At 37.5% G+C, this 17,162-nt stretch overlaps 1 protein-coding gene across 2 annotated transcripts in view; it reads right to left on the bottom strand.

Moving 5' to 3' along the window:
* Window positions 1-17,162, bottom strand: part of LOC114658728 (A disintegrin and metalloproteinase with thrombospondin motifs 20-like) — a 403,005-nt gene that overhangs the window by 44,583 nt on the left and 341,260 nt on the right. Inside the window, exons 29-32 of one of the 2 annotated variants that reach the window (XM_028810774.2) lie at window positions 11,355-11,522; window positions 6,016-6,189; window positions 5,393-5,563; window positions 3,372-3,572 (exon numbers count right to left, since the gene is read on the bottom strand). In XM_028810774.2, coding sequence (XP_028666607.2) covers window positions 3,372-3,572; window positions 5,393-5,563; window positions 6,016-6,189; window positions 11,355-11,522 — 714 coding nt within the window. The remainder of the gene's footprint in view (window positions 1-3,371; window positions 3,573-5,392; window positions 5,564-6,015; window positions 6,190-11,354; window positions 11,523-17,162) is intronic. The other variant, XM_051919511.1, reaches the window with a different exon arrangement.

Genomic DNA, 17,162 nt, shown 5'->3' with positions numbered 1-17,162 from the left:
GAAAGTCCAGATAAATAATATCATACAGTATGCTCCACTTTGATCATATCCTTTTGTTGCCTCCTCACAGAATTCCAGCATGTTAGTAAAACACGACCTCCCTCTTCTGAACCCATGCTGACTGTTCAGAATAACTCCTGACCTTGCCAGGTGTTGCTCAATCTTGTGCTTAATAATTCCTTCCATTAATTTTCCTGTGATGCATGTTAAGCTTACTGGCCTATAGTTGCTTGGATCTGCCCTGTCACCCTTTTTATATAATGGGATGATATTTGCCATTTTCCAGTCCTTCGGAATCTCTCCAGTGCGCAGCGACTTCCTAAAAATGTGTCAAAGGTTTATATATGTACTCACTTGCCTCCTTAAGAACACAAGGATAAATATTATCTGGTCCTGGTGATTTCCAAAAATCATATGGATTTTTTTTTTTTAAATTTCGGTTGGAGTAAAAGAGACCCTGAGTAACACCCCTGTCTTTAAGTGTTGCTTATTTAAGGTATGTCTTTGTTATCGTTGTAAATTTTTGTGTGAGGTGAATTGTTTTGTTTTTCGAACATCCATGTAAATAGTTACAGTTATACTTGTGTAAATGGAGACAGGGTGTGAGTGCTGAAGGGAATAAAGAATTGGAGGCAGCCGACTGTTGTCTGTTTTATTTCTTTCAAGCCACACGACACACAATGGAGAGGGCAAGCAGATGTGCTGCACAGAGCAGACTTAAGATGTGCCGCACAGAGTTTGCATATGCCCTGAAAACAGATAAAACTCAAAAATAAACCAACACAGACAATTCTCAATGCATGCAATCATGATAATACAGTTTTAATAGATTCCTGCCCGCTAGCAGAAATGTCTGAGATTTAAGGACCCATTCACCTGTAAGCATTTCTCCAGCATTTTAAAGATCTATCAAAACACTCCTAAGCAGTTTGTAAAGTCACTTGCCAATATTGTCAACAGTGCTACACACATCTAAGTATGCAGCAGTTTTTGAGCATTTTCAGCTAGATCTGTTGTTCAGTTGACATGAATGGCAATGCTCATAAAATGTTGGGAAAAAAACAGCATTTCTGTAGAATTTTTATAGGGCGTCACTGCTCATTTTGGATGAGCCAGGAGTGAAGCAGCTGATCAAAATTAAGATGTGCATACTTCATTCGTCTAGTGACATCTGTTGTGGGAGAGATAAAGTACACATGAAGTTCGCAATCAAGTGACAAAAACTGATCAAAAGTTACAGGTATACATTTAGCTCTAATCAAGTTTACATTTACTAAGTTTAGTACAGATGTTTTAACATATAGACAGAATGGTAGTGCAGAGCTATCGTTCCAGACTCAGACCACCACTCTATGGGGTTTGCATGGTTCATTTCTGGTTTGATAGGTATTAGTAAGTGTGGATCAATCCACTATTGATTAGTTGACATTTAGATGACTACCTATTTTAACACTTATTACCAGAAATGTGTCAGTAATACCACTGAATTAAGAAAATAGATTTAATGCTTCAAGTGCTGTGAAGTATATAAAATTCCTTCACTTTTTACATCCCCAACCCAAGCTCCCAATATGAACAATGTCTGCTGTGCCACCAGTTCAAACTGTTTCAAAACATCTATATCAATAACCATAATCTATATCAAATACCCGTGTGCAATCCCAGAATTTTTCAGGATGCTGCCTGAGTTCTTTGTAGAGTCCATAATTGTCCTCTAAACAACCTTTGCTGCAGAATAGGATGAACCCAATATCTGTACTCATGATGCTAATGACATCTTCTCTTCAGTGCTGTGATTGCTATGATTAACAAGCATTAAACTCATAGGTGACACTCTGGAGACACAATAATCATCTCCATCCATTCATCCATTATCCATCCTGCTATATGCTAACACAGGGTCACGGGGGTCTGCTGGAGCCAATCCCAGCCAACAAAGGGAGCAAGGCAGGAGCAAATCCTGGGCAGGGCACCAACCCACCACAGGGCACACACACACACAGACACACCAAACACACACTAGGGACAATTTAGAATTGCCAATGCACCTAACCTGCATGTCTTTAGACTGTGGGAGGAAACCCACGCAGATATAGGGTGAACATGCAAACTCCACGCAAGGAGGACCCGGGAAGCGAACCCGTGTCTCCTAACTGCACGAAGCTAAAACACCTCACAATAAATGTTAAATGGAAATGATGTCAGTCGTATTTTCCCTACAAAACAGTTCTTTGAACACATTTGAAGAAAATACTGGAAAAGACTTGGAAAAAGCCTACAAACTACACAAAACTGAAAAACACTGGTAAAACGGAATTTAAAAACTTGAAACATTGCGTAAACAAACACTGGAAATTTATAGCACTCTAGTGTGAATGGGCCCTAAAACCGCATATAACAACAATTAACAAAGACTTTGCACTCACTCAATTAAAAGAAACAATAAAAGCATTTTGGCTTTTAGCAAAAGATCTTATGACCCTCTGTGTATCAGACACTTAGCTGTTCCTGACAATTCTGTTGAAAAAAAATCTCAAAAAAGTTTGCTCATCTCCTACACAGTTAATTATCCTGTCTGAATGAACTTTTCTTTTAGATCATTATGAATATAACAAATGAGAGATCAGGTACAAAGAGAAAATGTAAAAAATAGACACAAGAAGGGCAGCACAGTGGGTAGCGCTGCTGCCTCGCAGTTGGGACACCTGGGGACCTGGGTTCACTTCCCGGGTCCTCCCTGCATGGAGTTTGCATGTTCTCCCCGTGTCTGCATGGGTTTCCTCCGGGCACTCCGGTTTCCTCCCACAGTCCAAAGACATGCAGGTTAGGTGGATTGGCGATTCTAAATTGGCCCTAGTGTGTGCTTGGTGTGTGGGTGTGTTTGTGTGTGTCCTGCGGTGTGTTGGCACCCTGCCCGGGATTGGTTCCTGCCTTGTGCCCTGTGTTGGCTGGGATTGGCTCCAGCAGACCCCTGTGACCCTGTGTTCGGATTCAGCGGGTTGGATAATGGATGGATAGACACAAGAATGTGTCAAAACCAAAAGAGAAACAAAAAAAAACACATGAAATGAGTTCATCTGGCTGATATGCCAAACAGGGACTACTCCTTATGACTACAGTCACTATTTACCCTATTTATCTTGATGCTTAGTTCACTATAATGCCACCACTTATTTTAAAATATTTTCAACATTTATGTTTTATTTAGTGTGATAAACAATATGGTTAAATTACTTATGTGATGAACTATTAAAAAAAATTCAAAATGAATGAAAGTAAAGTTAGTAAAAGAACTATTAGATTATGTTAACAGAATGTTGCAAATCCTTGGAGGATTTTTTTTTTATAAAACAGCTGCCATTTAGCATTACCTTGCTCCATTGTCCTATTTCCCAAGTGGCAGAAGTGACACATTTCTGAAGGTTGCATTCCTGTGTATTAGGTGGAGCAGGTCCAGGGCATTTCGAATAAGAAGACAGCTGCAAGTCGTATGAATAATGGTCCACAGTGGTGTGTGCTTCAGAACATGACACCATCCTTTGTTGGACTCCCTGACCACAACTTGCAGAGCACTGAAAACAAACAGAAGAACAACTCTCCACAAGACAGAACTAGGGAAAGAATGTGGCAGCAAGAGAAGCATCATGCATCACATTCATTACCTTGACAGGTTTATGAAAAATACAATTGTCTTTTTGTATTATCGCTAGGCAGTATTGTATACATATTGCCTATTCAACATGCATTAGCTTTCCTTGGTAAAGCCATACAATAAAATATTATACAGGAAAGAATTATATCTACAGTACAATATTTAACATTAGAAACATTACTGAATTTACTTTGTCTAGATAATATTAAAATCAGGAAGTAGAGAGACCAATCAAAAACATGCTAATTGTTAATATTTTCATGTATCAATCTATTTGCTGAACCTGATATTTGCAAATTCTATCCTGGAAACACCAAAATCACAACAAATAGCCACGACTAGATCTGAACAGTCAATCGCAGGTTATTCTCACATAAGAATTCTTACCAAGAAAATATACATTTCACAAAATAACCTTAAATGCACATCTTTATAAAGTGGAATGAAACCAGAGCAGCACAAACAAATAAATAAAAATGCTCAAGGACATGGTGAGAATACACCCCTTCACACAGACAATAACAGGCCCAGGAATTTGAACCCAGTGCCTGGTGTTTTGAGACAGCAGCACTAATCATTGCCACATTTATGCAGATATGCATACATACATTATTAGTATGATGAAATAAAGTTATAAAGCACAGGATAGGAATTTTTCATATTAGGACAGAACATTTATAGTTTACCGTTGCTAGAACATTTCAATCATGTGAGGTTTTCATTATAATATATATAATATATACAGACTGCTGTCACTGTCCTGCTCCACTGACAGATTGAGGAGATCGTTCCTCCCCCAAACTATGTGACTCTTCAGTTCCACCCGGGGAGTAAACGTTAACATTTAATATTATACAATGTTATTGTCTGTTTTTCACCTGCATTATTATCAATCTTTAATTTAATATTATTTATTGTATCAGTATGCTGCTGCTGGATAATGTGAATTTCCCATTGGGATTAATAAAGTATCTATCTATCTATCTATCTATCTATCTATCTATCTATCTATCTATCTATCTATCTATCTATCTATCTATCTATCTATCTATCTATCTACAAACTGTAAAATGTTTGCCATATCTGTGGTTCAGGTCTACAGGTATGTAGTACCTAATTAGGATGAAGTGAATAACCAAAGTGAAAATGTGAATATGACATAGTAAATTCATATTCATACAAATAAATTAATAAAAAAGTAAACAAATGATTAAAAAAAAAACAGTGCAGAGAAAAGAAATCAGTTTTTGCTGTGACTATACTATAATGGCACAAACTTTCTCAAACTGACTCAATCCAATTCAGTTTCATGGGGAGATATTCAGACAATGCTGACTGAAAGCCAGGAAACAGCCCTGAATAATCTCTGGGCTCACACATGGACACACCAACACTTCTAACCTAAGACACCCATCTTTCTGATGTGGCTGGCTCAATGGAGCACCATGAGAAAAACCCAAGCTGACATGAGAAGAATATTCAAACTCCAAACAGATAATAACCATGCATGACATCTAAATCCAGAACACTGGATCAGTGAGGTAGCAGAACTAACCACTGTGCAATCAAGATGACTTTATTATAATAAACTTTTTCCCAAATTCCTGAATTGCATATTTACATTAACAGCATACCTAAGTTAGTTCATACAAAATTAACTATGTAGTTTCAAGCATTGCTTCATGTTGTTTAAAAAACAAATTTCCAAGCAATAAAACAGGAAAGAAAAAGATTTAGTACCTGTGACCAGTCTCCTGTAATCCATGCATATTCACAAGGCACAGCCTTGCATCTCTGTGAGGAAGGTGGCTTTGGCAAAGAGCTGCAGTGGCTGTCAGTCACCTGATTCATAACCAGATCAACACAGATTACTTTTCTAGTCTTCACCCCCTCACCACAGGCAACTGCACACTGAAACACAAAAAACATCAGCTTTACTCTTTTGGATGTTTAAAGGAGATAAGGACAATGAATAAAGGGTAAATAATAAGTACAGTATATGAATTTATATCAAGGGACAAAATCAGAGATAAAGAGAGAAGTATAATTATATCCAACACTGGCCACTGTAGTGCTTTGGGGTGTCATTTTTTATACTTGAACGAGGGCAGAGAAATATACCAGATGATATGTGACCCACTCCAATTTGGTCTCAAACTAATCAGATATTTATTTTAATGCCTGAAAACAATACAGAAAAAGAATATCTATGCTAATTATAACTGAGATAATCTCTTAAACAACAAGATTAAATGATTAACCATTGCTAAAATAAACAGTGTATTTGTTCACACATAGTGTAAGAAGCAGTTTACATTTTCAAAGATTTGTACCATATGTTGTATGGAGACATGTTTACTTACATCTTGCCACTCTTTGGTAATCCACTGAAAGTATGAACAATCTGAAGAGTGACACTGCTGTTCAATTGCAGGTCGAGTGAAAGGATTGCATAGTGCTTCAGAAACTTGTCCAACTTTCTTTATTCTGCAGAAGACGTCTCGCTTTTGAACTCCCACACCACAGGTGACTGAGCACTTATAAAAAATACATACAATGACATCTGTTAACATTTAAGTTTAATTTTTATATTAATATATTAACATGTTATATATATATATATATATATATATATATATATAGATATATATATACATATATATATATATATACTGTACATAATTATGCTGTTTATCTTTGGTTAAATTGAATATTACTGAATAATCAATGGTGCTCATGTACATATCATGTATATACGTTTATTTGACTAAGTAAGGTGAACATTGGGTTAAGAACCTAATGGAGAGTGGTTTCTGTCATTTAAATATTATGTAAGTTAACTAGTGAATGAGAAGGGGTTTGAGTACTGAATGCATTTGTAGGAAAAAGGGTGAGATTTTATTTTGTTAGGGTAAAACTGCATTCTACTTGTAATATTTCAACTAACAGAGGCAATGTCATAAAAAGAAAGATTAATTTTATAGTGTTTTCTGTTAAATGAAGCTATAGGAACCAATGAATGTGAGATATAATGACAGTAATGCCAAGAAGAGAATTAAGAACCCTGGACCCAGACCTACTAAGGTGCTCAGCGCAAGTTTAAAGGAAATGAGGGCTAGGTGTTATGCAAAGAATATCTACGAGCATTTTATTATTCTTCACAGTGATGCACAAAGAACATATGCACTGTATACATTATGTAAAGTGCATCTATTGAAAATATATAGTGATGGAAACAGCAGAAAATAACATTTTCTGGAATGAGAAAACACTAGTTTTAGCTTCTCAATTTGTTTTAGCTCTCTGCCCAGCAACACACCTCGTGCACAAAAACTTCCTCAATAACATCTAGCTGGAGGTAATTCATGAACAGGCCACCTTCAACAGTAGAACCACCACACATTTTTTGAGTACTATAACTACCAAGGCTATGCCAAGTGGTGTCTGAATCTTTTTTGCTTGTACTACTGGCCCATCAGCTCTGCATGCCAAGAGCATGTCTTAATTGCCCTACCCCCAAAAACGAAAGATAACCTATTACAGCCTTGAGGGAAAGTAAAAAATAATTTAATACATTGTTTGCATTTACTTTCATTTTAAAAGTTTGCACACATTTTTAAGTAATAAAAAAACTTTCAGGATTTATTAGTGAAAAGCAAAACAACACATTGCACTTAGCTGGGCACATAAAATAACAAATTAAGTAAAAATATTTTATTGTAGAAACAGTTAAAAAATTGGATGTTGGATGGGGATAACACTACAGGCGTACTTTACGCATACTCTACGTCATACTTTATACATGACATCATTTCCTAACTGGTATTCCTGCTATATTTACATTCCACATGTTAAAAAAAAATTATAAAAAAAAAAAACTCAGTATTTTCATTTGAGTGATGTGTTAGCTGGCTAAATGAGAATTTTATGAAAATAATTTGTTGTTTTGCCGAGATTAATTGTATGTCGTGTGTTCACCGCTGGCTTAAGTATGTTATGCTCTTCCTTATGTAGCTATATTAGGTAGTAACTGGGATGGCACCACAGGCTATGTGGGTGTGCCAGTATGCATTGGTACACACACATTTACTACTGAACTCTGGAATTCAGAAAGGGAAATGCCAATTCAGAGTACAGAGCCAACCAATGCCCCAAAGACTGGAACTTTGTTAATGTAATATATAACCCTGATCTACATGCTGTCAAATGAACGAACCACACACTGTGGCGCAACGTTAGAGGCTTCGCCTCTAGCGCTGACGTCCGAGGTTTGATTCCCCGAGAGGGGGGTGCAGTGAGTGTGTACGCCTGATGAGCCCAGAATTAGGGCAAAACATGTGACACGTACTCTTTGCATTATTTGACAGTAAAAACTATTTCAACCATATATATATGGAGCTTACACAGAAGACGCCAAATAACTCAGCAAACAATCGACTTAAATCAGAACCCCCACCCCACCTGGCACGCACTCCCCTTATCACCACAAGGTCTCAGAAGGTACAGCGTGCATCCTGACCAAGTGGGGCGTCAGAATAGCACACAAACCCACGAACAATCTGCACACAGTCCTCTTTAATGCCAAAAACAAGAAATCGACAGCAGAAACACGAAACGCAGTTTATAGTATCCCATGCAATTCTTGCACAGCGGTATACATAGGACAAACTTCAAAAAGAATCTCAACACGTGTACAGGAACATCGCACCGCCATCAGAAGAAAGGACTCACTATCATTGATCTATGCACATACTAAATCAACAGGACATACATTCAACTGGGACAATGTAAAAGTAAAATTTAAGGCCAGTACTAAAAGTGCCAGAGAGTTGGCCGAGTCTTGGCTATCAAATGAAAACGCCATCAACAGACACTTGGACATAAATCCAGCATATGCTAACTTAAGAAGAACATGTACATAATAAATAAACTATACAACCCAGAACCCCCCCCTCCCCACGAACATACTGCCTTTGATTCTTGTAAGTCTAAGCATTATCCTCTGATGAAGACCCCTGGTAGGGGTTGAAAGCTCAGGAATAAAAACTACTTTATGATACGTGATTCATTTTTTCTCCCTTTGTGGATCTCCAGCTGCAAATATATATATATATATATATATATATATATATATATATATATATATATTTTAAACTTCTTGCTAGCTAATGACGAATTGTTGTATTTTGTTTATGATCATTGGTCCTTTTGCATCTTTTGTTATTAAATTCATGGTGGTGCAGAGGTTAGCACTGCTGCCTTAAAGCTCAGGCCACATTTTTGGCCAAAATAAGCATTCCAGTATAGTTGGCAGACACTACCCTAGCCCTCAGGTACACTTAAAAGACAATTGCACCATTATGATATTCTTAAATCTAGTTCAGTTCCTCCTTCCCTATTGATATTGATGCATATTTAAATAGCAAACAACACAAATGACTTATTATAAAACCGTCCATATCAACAGTCAGGTTTTATGAACCTGGTTTATATGTATTTTTACAGGTCTATACTGTATGTTATTTTTGTTGATTAAATATGTGATGTGATAAGTTTAAGTATATTCCCACCAGTCACCAGAGGTGACTAAATATTCCTGGTGCAATATATTAAAAGCATAACGGAGAGGACTGCCTTTCTGACCCGCACAAGTATGATTTTTGATGCTGGGCGGGAACAGGAATATCTAGGTCTACCAGACGAAATTCTAGCAGTACAGCCTCAGGAGTTCATAATGCCACCCAGAACTCCTACAAGTACCTCCAAATTCTCACTTGTATGTGCTAATAATTAACATACAATATACTGTATCTGTCACTTTATGGCACCAGGGCTAAAAAGTATAATTATATAATCTCTAAATCTCTGTCTTCCTTATCTGAACATATTTATGCTTTGCATTATCTTTCCATGTCTGCCTGGATTTTTTCTGCCTTCCTCTCGTATCTCAAAGACACATGAATCAGGCTGACTATTGACTCTAAATTAACACAATATGACTGATGTGCACTGGTAAAAATTATTACCACTACTATATTTTGAGAATAACATTTCCTGCACTATATGTAAAATGTTTCTAAGCCTGCTCCACTGTTCCTTGATTGTCTCTAATCTTAAAGGCTGCTCCAGTTTCTCTCTTTTAGACTTTACCATACTAAAATAAAATGTAGAAGTTCTTGTTTTTCAAAAAATGCTTGGCCAAGACACTATAAAAAGTAATATATTATGGTCAAGCAAATACCTTGTACTTGTTGTACAGCACATTTGCATGTACAGTACATGTACATACTGATTTTATAGTTGCTTAAATTAGTACAGTTTTTAAAGAAAGACTGATTTTTGACAACCAGTACATTTTTTGAGATCTGCTGTTCAACCTTTCAGTCATGCATTTGGTGCACTCTTTTAATCCTCCTACCCCTATAATGAAGATCTAGGACTATTACAAAATCTTTGAGAGTTGTCTCGTTCACACAGCTTTAAAAGCACCCACACCATATGCATGCACAACTGTTGACAGTTGAGACAGCAGTCGATAACCTGACAAAAGGCTATAATAGGTCTTTTTCTGAATTATACAAATGTACCCACCACTTGAAGAGGTTACTTTCAGAGATCATAACATAAGAGCAGAAAAGCTTCTAGCATCCTACCATCCCCCTCCTTGGAATGTGCAAAAGCACAGAATTGCTGGTTACAAAGAACATGTGAGTAAGTATTCACATACAGAACACGGACAGCACATATTTGACTACTTAACTCCAGATGCCCACTGCAAAAATACATTTGAAGAAATGCTGCTGCTTTAGCATTGCTTAACTGCTGTGGGAAGAAGGATCGCCAAAGGAAAGGTTTATCAATGCCATTTAAATAGGCTATAGATTCTTTAGGTCAAGAGTCAGTAAACCTTGGCCTGAAGCTCTACAGTATCTGCTAGCTTTTGATTCAATTGAGCTCTTAATCACTAAATAATCTTCTTCATTAGTGTAACAATGTTCTTCCGGAATTTCAGATTAGCTTTGATTTGTCCACTAGAGTGAACAGGGCTGATGCAATATAGGGCATTGAATATTGATATACATGGGAAGCATGGGGAGCTTGCCTTTCGTAGGGAAACTAGTTTTGGTCCTGTATAGTATATAAAATCATATAGGAGAAAAATTGTTTCAGAATTTAAGACAAACAATACTCAAAGAATGTGTACAGTTTGAGCAGATTTGTACAAGCATTTCTGTATAGTTAGTATAGAAATGTGTTTTTCAAAATATCATAATCCTCAAAATCAATAACTTTCTTCCTATCAGCTAGAGGACTGGTTCCCTCTTAAAACAACAATGCTTAATTTCCTCTGCAAATTCAAAATCACCATTTGATATAATACATTACTTTTTTTCATATTATTAAGAAGAAAGCATATTGTTGCAGTTAAGTAGTGGGCTTGTTGTACTGAACAGGTCACCCTGCACTGAAGAAGTCTGACTAAAATATGCTCAGCTAAAGGGTTCTTCCTTTAGCTCACCAGGCTAAGCCATTTATTATACTCTCCAGAACATTGCGACACAAGTCTGTGAGCAGGAAGGACCTGTAGCAAACACAAACCTTTCATCAAGAACACTTACAAGCAGTTTTATTATATTAGTAGAATTTGCACTATGGAAAATACAGGAGAGAACATGCTTTTCATATCTTAAAATACTCCTACCTCCTTCCATGTATTAGCCTTCCAGCTGGGACACCTGCCCGACCTGCAAGGTTTGTGTGATCGAGGTTTTGCCAGGTGTTTGCAATCTTCCTCCTTTGCAGGTAGCTCACCCTGGCTGATGCAAACAACCTCTCGATGCTTAATCCCCTTTCCACAGGTCACTGAACACTAAACAAAGAAAAGCAGAGCCCTCTCAGTTTTGTTGCTTTTCAATTTCATCTGGACATATATTATACTGTACATGAAGAGTCGACAGCACTTTGAATGGTTGATATCTATATGCTTCTAAAAGTTTCATTTGTTTAGCAGACAATAATTAAACTAATTCAGTTTATCTATACATCCAATTTCAAGATGTTTGAACCCTGGGAGAACATGCAAATTCCACAGAGTGTGCATTTTAGGATACGAACACTCAAGAACTGTGAAGTAACAACAATAACCATGTCCAATGTATTATGCCATGCTAAATACTAGAACAAAAAGAGAGGTTAGGAACACATGCTGATACCGCGCATTGCTGCGCCCACCACATGACAAACCACCTCAGGATCTCAGATTAGGGCCCGGGTGCAGCCATGTGACGGGTGACACCTCAGCACCACACTAGTTCAGATGGAATGGAATCATTCTTTCCTCATATCTCACACTACACAGTACTGGTATCTAGTCACTCCTCTTTGGGCTAGCAATAAATCCTTGAACTATGAGTCTAGAGCAGTGGTTCCCAACCTTTTTGTGGCCATGCCCCACCTAGGCCTCCCTAAAATCATGATGTCCCCCACTGTAACATATACCTTATTCTTATTATTACCTATTCAAAAAGTGAACTCCTACTCATGTGGAGGAAGCCCATAAATGTCATTAATTTGGTCTAAACAAGCTTCCAAAGAACATGGAAACAAAAGAGGGAAAGGATAGTTGAAGTACTGACAAAGAAATCACTAAGAAATTGTTAAATAAAAATAATATAATATGAAGTAATATGAAACTACAAGGGCGGCACGGTGGCGCAGTGGGTAGCGCTGCTGCCTCGCAGTTGGGAGACCTGGGGACCCGGGTTCGCTTCCCGGGTCCTCCCTGCGTGGAGTTTGCATGTTCTCCCCGTGTCTGCGTGGGTTTCCTCCGGGCCCTCCGGTTTCCTCCCACAGTCCAAAGACATGCAGGTTAGGTGGATTGGCGATTCTAAATTGGCCCTAGTGTGTGCTGGGTGTGTTTGTGTGTGTCCTGCGGTGGGTTGGCACCCTGCCCAGGATTGTTTCCTGCCTTGTGCCCTGCGTTGGCTGGGATTGGCTCCAGCAGACCCCCGTGACCCTGTGTTCGGATTCAGCGGGTTGGAAAATGGATGGATGGATGAAACTACAACAAATACAGTTTTGAAAATGTATAATAAGAGACATGATATTCATAAATATAAAATAACTTTAATGACAGCTTTTTCTGTAATATTTTGATAATTTTATATTTTTGTTATATTGCAAAATTTTATAATCACTGTTACAATTCATATTATTTTAATGGTAAAAATTATTTCTATGTAGAAAAACCCAAGCTGGTTGTAAAATCATAAATGAAATGGTTCTTCACTATCCCTTCTATGTTTATATAAATATATAAATGTCTCTGCAAAAAATAAAAATAAAATGTTTTTTTTCTATCATTTTTAACAGTGAATTTGTTTTTTTCATTTTATAAATTGTTTAACATACCTAAATTCTCAAATTGCCCCCCTAAAAAATCTAATTGCTCCCCAGTGAGGCGTGCACCCCATGTTGGGAATCACCAGTCTAGCGTTTAAATCTAAATAAACAAATTCATCATAGATTAACTTCAATCCAACATGTCTTCTATACAGATGTTGATACAATTTGTCATTTATTTCCACAATTTATTCCTGCCATTTATTTTGCTACATTAATGACACATCACCACAATGTTTCATGGACATGATTGAGATTAGTACTCCTCCTATCATTCTTTTATTCTTCCTCTATGTTTTCTACTCAAATGTACTTTACTTACACTGTCAGTTTATCTGCTGCTTCAGTTATATGGCATTTGCTACAGGACTCTCAACAGCGGTGCTAATGTTTGTAATGTGCCAAAATGAAATGCATTTTATTACACATCCATTATGAAATTCATTCCAATAGATGGCGCCTCACAAATGTTAATGATGAATACATCCAACAGAGTGTAACAGTTGGATAGTAATCAGCTTCTAAAAAAAATGAACTAGTAAAATTCCTTTAACCCATCATTCATTTTCTAAAGTGACTTACTCCAAATGCTCAGAAGAGTCAGAGCCTGCAAGCAAAAGGCACAATGCAGGAAATTATCCTGTGCTGTATGTAATGCTAGACATTCATTTATACAAATTTAGAGATACCAGTCAAGCTAAAATCAGTCTAGCCTTCATCTTTTTGGGATGTGTTTAGAAACCTGAGAATGCAGAAAAAATAGTATGTTGAGAAACGACAATGTGCAATCTTCACACAACTAGTGCCTTAGCCAGGGTTTCCACACAAGAATCTGAAACTATGAGGCAGCAGCATTGCCACTGGAACTTCCATGCTGCTCCTTCTTTAAAACAATGACTCCATTAACAGTTTATCAAAGAGCAAAATATACCCAATGTAATTTATTTTTAAAGAGTTTTATGTGGTTTCAATACCCTACAGATTCATTTGACTGTATGTCCAAATTTAATTATTTATGGCAATTGAAAAGGTGACATTAAACAAAACACTCATGATGAATTGTACAATTCTACAGCAAACCTTCATTTGGTATCAAACAGATATTTTCAAAATCCAAAACCACCTAACATATTTTTGAGCCTGCAAAATCATGTGGGCAGAGGGAGAATGTAAAAATGTCATGCTGTCAGTGACCAGTTTATGAAATGTACCCCATTTCCCAAAAGCTGTGAACAATTAACACTAACCTCAACACCACAATCCTGTCCAATGTCTAGATGCAGAATATCTCATAATTAATTTCACATGAATGAAAATGTAGCTATCTGTATACTGAATGAGATGTATTAGAGTGTAACTGTCCTACAAAATTGGAAATCTGGGCTTATAGTTTGTATGGATACGTTAATTATATACAGTAGACCCCCGTGAAGTCACGGTTCAGGATTCGCGGACTCAGTCGTTTGCGGATTTTTCCTTAGAACCTATTAATTGTTAGCGGGAAGCACACATATTCTCTGCAATTTTTTATGGCTTTTTCATGGCAATACTGTACTGTAGAGAGAACAGAAAGCAACCGCTGAGGGAAACGTGGTTTGGGATGGTAAAAGTAGCCAATCTGAGAGCGTTATTTATTTCTCCTTACTGCTGCCCTGTGATGCGTCTCCAGCTGAGTGTCCTTGTGCTTTCCTTTTTGTTATTGTATTCATTTTGCTATTCTTAAACGCACAAGATGTCGGCAAAACGCCCCGCACCTTCTAAGGCTTCTTACACTGAGCCTAAGCGCCAGACGAAGTTTAAAATACTCCAAGAGAAGGTTGAACTACTGGATTTACTCCAGGAACTAAAAAGTTATGCTGCAGTAGTGCGCCACTATGGCATTAATGAAAGCACCACACGCTACATAAAGAAGAACGAAGCAGCGATCTGGAGTACTGTATCTGTAAGTTTCTGTGATAGTACCAAAAAGGTAACGACCATAAGGAATAAAAATATTGTAAGGATGGAATCTGCCTTGGCAGTCTCACCGACTGCAGGAAGAAGAACATCCCCTTGGACGGTAACATCATCCATGAGAAAGCACGGAAATTGTACCAGCAGTTCGCTACAGGAGACAATGTAGCAACTTCCCATCACAATGTTCCTGAAACCAATAAAGAAAAGCACGAAACCCCACCAGAAGAAGACCCGTCCAAAGATACGACTCCTCCTGAAGTGCCTGAAGAAGAGGTGCCACCCAAGGAATTTTAAATCCTCTGCATCGTACTGCACAGCTACTTCATCATCATCATCAATATCATTCATCATTGGTCAGTACCCGTACATTTTACTGTATTTTAATTAAATTAAATTATTATGTATTTATTCTGGGCAGCACGGTGGCGCAGTGGGTAGCACTGCTGCCTCGCAGTTGGGAGACCTGGGGACCTGGGTTCGATTCCCGGGTCCTCCCTGCGTGGAGTTTGCATGTTCTCCCCGTGTCTGCGTGGGTTTCCTCCGGGCGCTCCGGTTTCCTCCCACACTCCAAAGACATGCAGGTTAGGTGGATTGGCGATTCTGAATTGGCCCTAGTGTGTGCTTGGTGTGTGGGTGTGTTTGTGTGTGTCCTGCGGTGGGTTGGCACCCTGCCTGGGATTGGTTCCCTGCCTTGTGCCCTGTGTTGGCTGGGATTGGCTCTAGCAGACCCCCGTGACCCTGTTTGGATTCAGCGGGTTGGAAACTGGATGGATGGATGGATGTATTTATTCTACTTATAACAAACAAAATGACAGCACATACCAAAGAAAACATGCTTACATGAATTACAGTACGTATAGCGGTAACATCGGTATTTTACATTCTAGCACCGCGGGAGACATAGCAGTACAGTACTGTACAGTATACGGGTTTAATTTTACCTTCTGCTTTTAGGTAATGTATTAAGGTAATTTTTTAGGCAATGTATTAAGCTGAGTTTGCAACGAAATTAAAGAGCTTTGGGGGCATACTGTATTTAGGGTTTAAACTATAAAAATAGGCATTTAAAAGGCATTTTTTACCCACATACAAAAGGCGCGGTTTTTCACAATTCGTGGGTGCTCTAGGAACGTAACCCCAGTGAATTATGGGGGTGTATATACAGTATAAATATACATACTACCTGATGTTTCTCTTTTTATATGTTTGGTTTTGGTGCATTTAATTTTTCCTATTAAATTTGTTATTACTGTATATAGTGCACTGGACTTGCAACTGGCTTAATAAAAGTAAACTAAATCTTAATTGAATTGTATGGCATACTATAATGTAAATGCACAAATGTACTTTTGCTTGGATCTTTACTGAAATTTTCTCTTTTAATCAAACATTAAAATGATTTATTGTTCATATTTTTCTATCTAAAGAGATTTATTGATAATAGGTAAAATTAAAATGATGTTTTAATTGCTAAGCATTTAAACATATAAATTATTGCACTGAGTGAAAGTAATACATTTAAACAGCATTTCTGGGTTTATAGTGTCAGACAGAATGCTGACATATGATACTGTTCTTGTTTTATAAAAAATCTGATTGGCTTTCACTTAGGTTAACTGAATTAAAAAGAAGGCAAAAAAATCACTTAAATATTTGCCCATTGAATTTTTCTGGTTAGATGGCATATATCCATTATACTGTATATGTGAAGTCTCCATTTAAGCTTTTTGTTGAAAAACATTTTAGATAAGGACTTGGCTTCCTTTTAACACTCCCATATACTTTGTAAACATTGTAATTACTAAGGCATTTTAAACACAGGGCTGAGGTCAGCAGATGCAAGAACATCAAAGCAATCCACAATATGTCTGATCTTTAAAACCTTCAAATGCTATAAAGCAACTACATGCAACTAAAAGATAACACTCTCAGCACTTCATTGATTTCAACCTAAATTGAGAACTTCCCTGTCATTGCAAGTCTTTTTTTTTGTACCAAAACTTTTTTCAGCTTTCCTCATATTCATACCTCTTGCCCTATGACACTTCTCTGCTGCAAAAGAGGGATAGCACATTACACAAAAACATGCTCCTCCTTCTCTCCCTCAGCACGCATCTGTCAGCTATTAGTTAATCAAAGCTAATCCCTAGAG

This window comes from Erpetoichthys calabaricus, chromosome 1, assembly GCF_900747795.2.
Source record: "Erpetoichthys calabaricus chromosome 1, fErpCal1.3, whole genome shotgun sequence".
Classification (NCBI taxonomy): Eukaryota; Metazoa; Chordata; class Cladistia; order Polypteriformes; family Polypteridae; genus Erpetoichthys; species Erpetoichthys calabaricus.
This window is presented reverse-complemented; position numbering and strand designations above follow the sequence as displayed.